Consider the following 11,346-nt stretch of genomic DNA (forward strand, 5'->3'; position numbering starts at 1 on the left):
GCCCTGTAAAAAATCGCGTTATCCAGTAATTTATGTCCCCGAACTTCCTTTCTATCCATGGTCGGATCAAAGGTATCAAACGATGTGTCCATCGTCCAGTGTTGGCTACATGCCAACGATGTTGCCAATTACGCAGCATCTCTTCATATGCTTCTTTAGAAGGTTGTCCACGTGCTATATTCACTCGCATCTCCGCCAGTTGTTTAAGCGGAGGAACTCCTGCAATTACGAGTACTGCCTCGGTGGAGACTGAAGAATATGCGCATATCACTCTTAAGCCCATGCGCCGTTGAATTCCTTCAAGAGCTCTTCTGTTCTTGTCGGCACGCAGAGCTCTTTCCCAGACTTGTATACCGTAAAGTAAGATGGAATTAACTACGTGAGCGTAAATCTTACGCTTCGCAGTTCTGGATCCTGTCATATTACCGAGTAATCTGCTAAGATTTATGACCGTGCATTCAGCTCCTTTACGTATTTCATTCACGTGTGCCGTAAAACTCCTCCTCTTGTCAAGCCAGATCCCTAAATGTTTGGCTGAAGTTTGTTGCTGGACAAGATTACCCCCTACTCGGATTAGGATGTCAGATATTCTCCTACGGCCTGTCATGACTACGTATTTTGTTTTACCATGCGAAAGTTTTAAGCCTTTAGTGGACATCCAGACTTCTGCCATTCGTATCGCTACAAACAACAAACCTATCCTGCAGGTAATTCTGGATAATTCTTCTTAGGTATCCAGGAATATCCTTATCTCTCAACGCTTGTAGGATCGCATCCCATTTCAGCGAATTAAAAACATTGCTCACATCAAGCAATATCACAATTGGTATCTTCCTGGTGCGCCAAGTACCCGATGCCGCTTCGTCCACCAGACGCATAACTGTCTTAACAGCACCCACCGTAGAACGCCCCTTACGGAAACCAAATTGTGCGTTAGAAAGGCCACCATGTTCTTCAATCGCATTTTTCAGCCGCAATTCCAACAATCTCTCTAGGAGTTTGCAGATGTTATTGATCATGCATATAGGTCTATATGCTACTTGTAAGTCATCGGTCCTCGGTTTCTTGATAAGGGCCAACCTGGACTCTTTCCATTGCATTGGAATACAACCATCTCTCAGGATCTTATTCATGATATTAAGAAGCTCTGCAGGCATCCTCTCTGCTAATATTCTGATTATCTCGGCTGGAATGCCATCTGGCCCGAGTCCCTTATGTAGCTTCAGTCTTTTCACCGCCATTAATAGCTCACTAGCGTCAAGAAGTTCAAAGCTATTATCCACAATCTCTTCCCGAACAGGATCCGCTTGCTGAGGAAATAATTCCTTAACAACACGATGGATATTATCGTCTGTTAAGGCAGGTAATCTCTTCCCTAACTTGTTGGTAACAATTTTAAAACCCCTGCGCCATGGATCAGCATCTATATCTTGACACAGTCGCTTCCAGCAACTGGCTTTAGCCCTTTTAATTGATGCATTATATGCATTCCTTGCTTCCACGTATACCTCACGCGCAGCATCCCTTATTCTAGCATTGTGCCTACCCGATCTTTGGTAGGCTCTTCTTGCTTTCCATGCTGCCTTCCGTAGTTGTTCCAAATCAGGCGACCACCAGTAAGCATGTTGCTGCCTCCGGGGATAAACTAAGACCCCCGCTTTTCCGCATTCCTCTTGAACTTGTTCCACAAAGTCTTCGGGGGACATATCGCCAGCAAGTCTTAGGATTATTCTGTCCCTAAACCGTAAGCACCCTTTTTTGAAGACGATCAGCCTTCCCGACATTACACGAATTTCCCTGGATCGGGACTCAAATGCTATAAATAGATGGTCCGATAAACTCTCTTTATTAATAATCCTCCAATCAAAGAAGTCGTTAATATCAGTACTCGTTGTAAAGGCTAAATCTATTGCCGAACACGACATTCGTCTACGGAACGTCATATCTTCACCGTTTATACACGTCAGCCCTAGTGTATTAACATACTTACTCAGGTGACGCCCTCTTAGACTGTTTACAGTTCCCGCAAATTCGGGACTTTTCGCGTTAAAGTCTCCAGCGATGAAGACTTTACGACCTCTATGCCTCATAACTTCTCCTGCAAGATTTTCTAGGAATACTACAAAATTATCTTTTCCCGCATTTTGAGAATTGTAGCAAGAAAATACCACGATTTCACCGAGGTCGGCCCATATAAAACCGTCACTGCTGCCACTGCTAATTATAGGGATCCCAGACACCGGAAAACCAATAGCTGCTGTCGTTGTCGTATCCACTAGCCATCCTGTTCCAGAAGTAAGATCATAAGGAGGTTCCGACACAAAAATGACGTCTGAGCGCTCCGTCAAAGCGGTGTCCCACGATAAAGCCAATGACTGTCGGCTCCTATTGCAATTGATTTGTAGAAATCTTATTTTGCAACAGTACACCGACCGGTCCTGTGGCCCTCCTTACCACATAGCATGCACGTTGTCAGGTCTTTACATTGTGCTCTGTGATGACCCGCTTTTCCAAACCCGAAGCACAGTTGCGTACGGTCCACACCCTTGCAGGTCGCAGAGACGTGGCCGAAAGGCCAACATCTAAAACATCTTTCTTCCGGTTCTCTTATGTACGCTCCACAATGAACCCAGCCGATGCGAACCCGTCTTTCCGTTAATTTTTTTGCGGCCCGCAAGTTCGTGATTACGGTGACGTTTTTAGTTTCACCGTAAGCTTGTCTTATTGACGATAATTTAAAGTCTTCGTCCTCGCCGAGTACTCGCGATAACGCAGTGGTTATTTCTTCTTCTGTTGTATCCATGGCTATGTCCTTAACATGTACCACCGTCCGCCTGCTTTCACGTGACCTGAGATCAATTTTAAGATCAGCCGCCTTGGTTTTCAATAACGTTTTCAGCTCGGCAGCTTTCGTTGAACCTTGGACCCGAATATATAAATCATCATTTACACCTTTCTTTAGTGACAAAATATCACCCACTTCTTCTTGTGACACCGAAGACTTGACAGTCCGTAATAAATCCGCGTAGGATCTTCCTTGCGCTTTAACAATAACAGTACCGCTATCAGTTACCGCGGGTGTAGTTCTTAAGACCTGTTTTACTTCTTGACGTCCTTCTCCTGGTCGGACATAAATCTTAATGTTTCCCTCCTGTTGACGAAGCAAGTACAATATAATCTTGCGTAAGCTTGTCCCGAATTTGCCTCCAGGAAGAACGAAAGTCGGCACTGCAGAACTACTTACAACTCTTTTCAAGGCAGCTAATATCGTCTTGAGTAATGGCTCCTCATGCTCCGATGAGTCATAAAATATTGTATATCGCGTAAATTGAATCGTAGAAGCATCACTACACAATATAGTAGAGATATCTTGCTTTATTTCACCTGGTTTCGCTTGGTACCTCCTAGATTCTTGAACGCTTTTATTTTTCGCAATGTCATGAAAATGACACGTGTCACCCTCCTGTGGATATTCCTCTAGTTGTACAAGACGCTGCAATAAATCAATAGGCCATTTCCTATGTAGGAGGCGTATCAGATCATCGTCCGATGTTATATCCGCCATTATGTCCATTACTTGACTTTGGTGTGACAATTCAGTCTGAGTCGGAATCTCATTACATTGCTTCGGATGTGAGAGCTCATAAAGAGCCCTCACCGAGGTTCCTAAGTCTTTAGCTAATTCAAAAATCTTAAAAGCGCATTCTTTAATTTCTTTCTTAGTATTAGTGCTTTCATGCACTAATTTCACTAAATTTCCAACTTCTTTCATCAACTGATCAAAGTCTGTGCCCTCGGTAGAATCACTATCTGTGCTAGCTTCAATCTCCTCTAGTTTACGTTTTTGAGGATTATCACCAAGGGCCTCCCTTCTCTTGTCTCTTTGTGGAAGCGGGACCGTCCGTACACTAGGTGTAGTCTGCGGAGACACGCTCTCCAATTGGCTCACAGACTGTTCCTGCTGCGATACTTCCATCCTAACAGGGGAACGAGCCAGTGTTTTTTTAGGTTTAAAACATTTGTCAGCCATCTCACAATTCAGTAAAAGCAGATAAAATTATAAAATATTAAAAATCTAACTCTCAACTCAATCCCAGTTAACGATACCCCACTCACTATAATCGGAGGGGGTCCAATACGGGGGTCAGGGGGTCACTTACTAGAAGCAAAACTAATAAAACTAGGTCTATATATAAGATTAAACTTGACTTCTATTCCAGTAACTTATAAATTAAAATATTTATATACTAACACACTGCATGCTAATAACACACACACACAAATGCAGTTAAATGTAAATAGTTTACTCACTACTATACACAAGTAAGTAACACGCACAGTCTTAATATAATAAAGTAGCTTAATATTATATTTATAGGTCTCTTATCAAGAGATAACGCAAACAAAAGAAATAAATTTAACTCTGTTCAAGCCACAATAGCTTATCACTGTAAGCTATTGTTATTAATAATATAAAGTAATTATAGATAACAATTTATATTAAACACCTGCATCCATAATAATGTAGAAGCAAGCAACTCTGAACCTTATTGAAACTCAACACAAAGTTTTATACACTATTAAAAATGTAAAACACACGAAAAACACTCACACCTACCTCGCGCACTCACAAAAAACCACCAAAACAATACCAATAGCTCCAGAAAACCTCTGGACCGAAAATTTCTCCTAAATTCACTAGACTATAACCAGTTTCATTACCGAAGTACGGAGCCTTCGGAACCGAAGGCTCCGGAAGGCTAAGGTACGGAACCGAAGTTCTTCGGTGGTTTGGTTTCAATTAACCACACAACTCAGGAATGGTCGACCTTTTTTTTTTTTCCACTCTACTCCCCTGGGTCGGTCCGACTGGTTGGTATTGCGCCATCTAACGAGCCTCCACGCCTACCGGCTGAACGTCCGGCATGGCAGGTCGGCTCGCTGGTGTCAGCTCTTTTGAGTGATTTTCTGTTTGCCCATTTGGTAACCACGACATACCTCGAATAGCCGTAACGTGGCACCGGGTCTTTTCTTCATCTGAACCTATCTAAACCCTTGGAGTCCTCAGTGGATCATTGAGAACGACACACCTCAGCGTGCCGTCTCTCACCACTGAGGCTGTCCACCCTACCCTATTCTACATTAGTAACCTAGTCGCCTTTCATCTATATCCTTCTGTGTTAATACTGTTACTATAAATTCCGTAACCATCTTCCAGTTTATTTCGCTTCTCAACATGTGCTCTAGGACCTCTGCTGGACTCATACCTATTATGCCACAGTTCCTCCTTTCAATTGCCCACCTCTCGCAGCAGAAAAATGTGTGTTCTGCATTGTCAATTCTCTCACAGTATACATTCTGGACCTGGCCTTCTTCCAACACGATGGAGGTACTCATTGAAATTGCCATGACCTGTAAAAAACTGCATGATATGATAATATAACTCACCATGTTTCCTATCTAACCATACTGCCAGATCTGGAATCAGCTCCTTCGTGCGTCTGGCTGGTCCATCCTCCTGCCATCTGTTTTGCAATCTATGTCTAAGTCTATCTTTTGCTTCATTTGCTTCGAGGCCTTGCGCTCACTCGACTCTATTTAGGCCCATTAAGTCTATTGGTGGCACCGCAGACAACACGCACAACGCCTCATAGGAGACCGTCCTGTAAGCTGAAACAACCCCCAGCAACAGCCTCCTATGAGTACTAACCAGTCTGTTCAAATTTCTTTTAACCCTGACTGAGTGCCACCACACTGGTACTGCATATAACATCATGGATGTCACTGTGGACGCTATCGCCCTTCGCTTAGAGGGTCTTGGAGCTCTCTGCGAAGACATTATTATATTCAAATTCTTAGTCATCATTTCACCTTTGGCACATATGTCTATTATATGCTGGGCAATAACCAGCAATTCCTCTCATAAGTCACACCCAGGTATTTAATCTTTTCGACCTCTGTTATTTGTTGGTTTCCAATTTGGATGGCCGGACGGTCTAAAATTCTCTTCCCTGAGAACATAATATATTTACATTTCTCTATTGCCAGCTGGAGTCCCCGCTCTTTCAACCAATTATCTATCGTCCGTAACGTGTTGTTAGCACTCTCTTGTACATCGACAGTTGTTTTACCCTTGATGAGTATCGCCAGGTCATCGGCATAGGCAATTACTTGTACCCCATCCTGATAGTCTAGTCTTAATATCCCATCGAAGGCCAGTATCCAGAGTAAGGGTCCCAGTACAGAGCCCTGTGGCACACCGCCATAAATATTGAAACGTAGGCACTCACTCTGCGTGTCCACCAAGCATTCTCTAATTGAGAGGTATTCCCCTATCTGCCTTCTTATATAAGGACTGATACCTTTTTCCACTAATGCCCTATTTATTGATTCCCACTTGATAGAACCGAATGCATTTTTTACATCTAAAGCTATGAATAGGGGAATACGCCTCGTTCTCCATGTGCCGCTCCTAGTATCCTTAGCCCAGTCGATCACCTTTGTCGCCGTCTGTTTCGTCGAACGACCCTTCATGAATCCAAACTGATTTCCACTAATGACTATTCCTTCCTCAAGTTCCTTAAAGATTCGGCCAGCGAGCATCTTCTCCACTACCTTCGCCATGGTATTTAAAAGACTCAACGGTCTGTATAAAGGTTCTCCATTGTCATTTGTGCGTTTTGGGAGGAACACCACCCTTAATTCCTTCCAGATTCCTGGAAATGTCTTGTTTTCTAATCCATGGCTGGCAACATCAAGCATTTCATAAGGAATTCTCTTTATCAGCCCTTTAAGGAGTGGCGCTGGAATTCCGTCTGGACCCGGGCTCTTCCTATTACCCAGTTGTGCTACAGCCAAGTGCAGTTCAGAGAACGTGAAGCGTCTGGGTTCACAATCTATAACATTTCCTGCAGTTTCTACTCTACCGGGGAATAGCTCATTAATTTTTTGTTCTACCTGCTCATTATTTAATACGGGCAGATGCCTTCCAAATCGATTAGTGATTATTTTGTATGCCTGTCCCCAGGGGTCTCCGTCTAACTCCTCGCCATTGTTTTTTCTTAGACATACGAATAGCTTTGTTTAAGGCCCGTCTGGTCTCTTTATAAGCCAGAGATGCCTCCTCGTACTCCTGTCCGCCTCGCATTCTGAGTCTCTACTTCCTTCTTCTGCACGATTGTAGGAGCCCTCTCAGTGTTTCAATCCCCATATTCCACCAATACACTGAGTGTCTATTGGCTCTTCTGTGAGCTACTCTGCCCATTTCTTGTCTTATAACGTTAGTCAGGGTAACTGGTGTCAGATTTTCTATGTTGATAATCCTTTCGGCCGTTCTATCGATTATGATCTCGATCTGTTCCTTTGTAAAACTACTATAGGGCATTTTCTCTCTAGTCACATAGTCTGAGCCTTTTATGGTAATAATAGTGGCATGATGGTCACTCGCCATATCATATGATAACACTCGCCAGTCCCAGTGTTCCCTACTCCATCTATCGTCTATGATTGTTAAGTCCAAGACTGACGAGTGTCCTCTCGCCTCATATGTAGGGATGCCATCATTTACACAATGGCAGCTACCTGCCCCCATCATATCCGTAAGGATCTCACCTCTGCGATTGGTGTATGCGCTCCCTGCTGCAATCGCTTTACTATTGAAATCACCTAGAATAATGACTTTCTTCCTAGCGTTATTTACTACTCCTTGTATTATGTCTAGTCTTTTAGTAAATTCATGTATGTCACAGTTTGGAGACACATAGGCACCAATCGCTAGTATTAAATCCGACTCCACCGCCAACATTCCTCCAGATCTGGACGTCAATCTCCATGCTATCCTGCCACTTACAGCCATAATTGCCACGTCATCATTTTTATCCACCATCCAGCCTGATCTAGCAACAACGTACTTGTTCGGCTCCGTGATTATCAGTAAATCAGCCCTTTGCTCTATGACCAGTTCACTCACCAAATCATGAGACATGGTGCTTCTGTTTGCGTTAACCATTATCACCCTAAGCATTTAAGTGTTTTGAGCACCCCCAGCCTTCGGTGCGGCGTTGTTGGCTCCCACAATCCAGGCAGCTACTGTGCTCCCGGCATTCAGCAATCTTGTGGTCTCTGCCTCCACAATTGAAGCAGAGATCCATTCTGTCAGGGCCCTTGCACTCATGTTTACGATGTCCAGTATTCCAGCATCCGAAGCACTTTTCCTCTGATTCCCTAATATATGCCCGACAATTTACCCAGCCAATCCTCAACCTTTGTTCCACCAGCTTACAAGCAGCCCTATACGAGGTGATAACTGTAACATGTTGGGTCTCGGCATACCCTTTTCTAATTGACGATATCTTGATGTCCTCATCAGTACCTACTCTTGCAGTAATTGCAACAAAAATTTCTGTCTCAGTGGTGTCATATTCTACATCCCTGATGTGAACTATTGTGTGCCTTCCCGCTCTTGTACGCAGGTCAACATGCAGATCTGCCGCCTTATCTCGTAGGTTACTTGTAAACTCTGCAGCTTTCTGCGCTCCCTGAATTCTCACGTGGAGTTCTTCATTCCTGCCCTTACGTAAGGAGATGACCTCTTTTGCATCTTCGCTACTTACTGCAGACTTCATCGTTTTAAGTAAATCAGAATAGGATTTTCCAGCTGCTTTGATAACCACAGTACGACTGTCAACTGCCGGTGGTGTCGACTTTTTAATATGGGCTTGTCCAGACTTGCCTTGTATAGCTTTACCTTCAACTGGGATCGTAAGCACTTTAACCGCTACTTCCTCGTCTCTCCACAAATAAAATATTAATTTCTTCATATACTTTCAATATTATTATTGGGGACGACAAAAACTAAATTACCAGCCTGAGGAATAATCTTCCTTAAAGCCCTCAATATAGCTCCAATTGTTCTCTTCTCATTAGCATTACCATCATAGTAGATTTTGTATTTACTTTTCTTAATGTCGTCACAATCTCCAAGAATTGATTGTACATCTTTACGAATGTCGCCTACTTTATATTTGGTACTAATACCTTCTTTTTCATCCCCTTGACTTGATTTACTTAAATCACTAACAGTACAAGAGTCCATCACCTCAGAAGGCAACTCATTAATCAAACTAATTTTGTTCCGCAAACTATTTGGCCACCTTTTGGGCAGTAGATCTATTATTTGCTCATCTGTCAGCTCCTTAGTAAGAATTTGCTCCATCTCATCTTCCACAACTATAGGGTCCGTCTGAGTAGCCTGCGTAACAACTGATAAAGGGAACGAGACTTGCGTCAAGGCATTAAGCCCATCATATATGCCTTTGAGCTCCTGCTCATGTGTACTTATGTATTTTGAGAGACCCGGTCCCATATGCTGTCTCAACGCCACCATAGTTAATCCCAATTGGTAAACCAAATTGCTAAGGCTCTCCGGCGGTCCTTCTTCTTCTTCTTCTGAGGACCCCTTTCGGGGTCTCTTTTTACATTTACCCTCCGTTTTCTTAGTAATGGTAACCTTTTGTGAGCTAGAAGCTCCCTGCGATGATCCCTCTAAGGGGAGTGATGATCCTCTTCGTCTTATATTAGCGCTGTTGGACTACGGGGACGATCCCGAGTCCAACGAGTACCCACTCGGGGATGGGAGCCCGAAAAGAAATTTGGGGGGGTCGGGAAAATGTATCAACCCAAAAATAGGGTCCAAAATTTGGTGGGAGGGGGTCAGGGGGTAGGAAACTTTTTGGGATGGATTTATAACTTGGGATGAGGGATGTAGGACGAGTGGTTCAGAAATTATTAAGGAACAAAGAATTCCCTAATAAAAACTAGTCTAAGGACTTATAATAATTTCACTCGCATAACTACTAATATACGAAAAATTTCCTAAGTCCTTGTTTACAGTTAATTTCAGTCTGGTATTAGCCTGTCGAATAACTTAGAATAATTTGCTATTATAAGCTCTATTATAACCTCAAAAAACTGTTAAAAAGTTATTGTACAATAAGTTCACTCACTTCTTATATACACTGGTAGTCTTTTCGTTATTGATAAACGTCACCAACACTTTAACACACTATAATATCTGTGATTTAGCGAGTAAAAAGCACAAAAATATTTATCTCACTAATGAGAACAAAAAAACGATAAAAAAACTTGATAAGTCCGTAACGAAATAACTCAAAAATGATAGTCCGTATTCCTTGTCCAACCCATTTAAAGTTCCAGTCCACCAAATCAATTTAAAAACCAAAAAAACCAATCGAAAACAACAAAAAACGCGGAGCTCTAGAAAGACACGTCTACACACCGTGCAGTCCACAACTCGACTAGGAATGGTCGACCTGTGATTGTACAAGAATACACTTTATTTACATGCATACATACCATCCTCTGAAGTAATACTTTACGGTAGTTCCGGAGGCTAAACAGAAAAAAGAGAGCAGTTAAGGGGATACGAGTATAAATACTTCGGGGAAGACCAGTTGACAATCAGTCTGCGAGAGTGCTACGATAGAGGAGTTATGCGAGTTTGAAGCGAGAGTATTCTGCGAGGAGGTCAGTGCGTACACGTTCGACGCGATTAAGGCGATTTCATAAGTAATTCCATTACATGAAAACAAGAAATGGTTCGGTGAGTTATTGTTAGCCTATAATGAAAGAGATAATGTAGTAAATCTTATTCATAATTTGTAAGAATAGTTTTATTTGAGAACAGCAAAGGTATTTGAGTGTAAGAACTTTATATTTGTTTTATCTATTGTAGTATTGTTGTTAATTCAAAACTAGTGGTTAAAAGGGTTATTACTAGCGGTCATGCTGTCTTTATCAACGGGACTGAATTCTGCTTTTCATTATTTACCTACCTGTGAATAAATTCTGACGATTACTTTAACTTCGATTTTTATGTAATCAATTATTATTATTACTTACATTATTAATGTAAAATTATTATTGTTGTTGTGATTGCTACAATTATTATTTGTTTATTATTGACATTTATTATTATTTTTGTTTTTTGTTGCCGATATTGTCATTCTAATTTTGATTTGTTTATTACTGTTGCTTGTTATTGTTATTATTATTGATTTGTCTTGTTTTACTTATGTACTTTAACTAATAAATTGTGTTTATATAAACACTATCGATTGTCAATGTCTCAATATCCTGATCGAGTCGCGAACATGCGACTATATACAAAGTGTTTCTAACATGATGGGCTGGCTATAGTTTTTCGAATCTACTTGTAAAACTAAACGAAAAATATTCTTGGCAAATACGGCAATTTCTCCTTCGTTCTTCTTCTGTCCACCATTTTGTTATTTTTATATAAAAATTTATATTTCAAGTTTGGATAGA

At 41.8% G+C, this 11,346-nt stretch overlaps 1 protein-coding gene across 1 annotated transcript; it reads right to left on the reverse strand.

The window, feature by feature from the left end:
* Positions 1-7,156: 7,156 nt before the first annotated feature.
* On the reverse strand, positions 7,157-7,984 carry LOC142322781 (uncharacterized). The gene has a single exon (XM_075361857.1). The coding sequence runs from the start codon at positions 7,982-7,984 to the stop codon at positions 7,157-7,159; it is 828 nt and encodes a 275-aa protein (XP_075217972.1).
* Between the last annotated feature and the right edge of the window lie 3,362 nt (positions 7,985-11,346).

The sequence above is a fragment of the Lycorma delicatula genome, chromosome 4 (assembly GCF_047948215.1).
Source record: "Lycorma delicatula isolate Av1 chromosome 4, ASM4794821v1, whole genome shotgun sequence".
Taxonomy (NCBI): domain Eukaryota; kingdom Metazoa; phylum Arthropoda; class Insecta; order Hemiptera; family Fulgoridae; genus Lycorma; species Lycorma delicatula.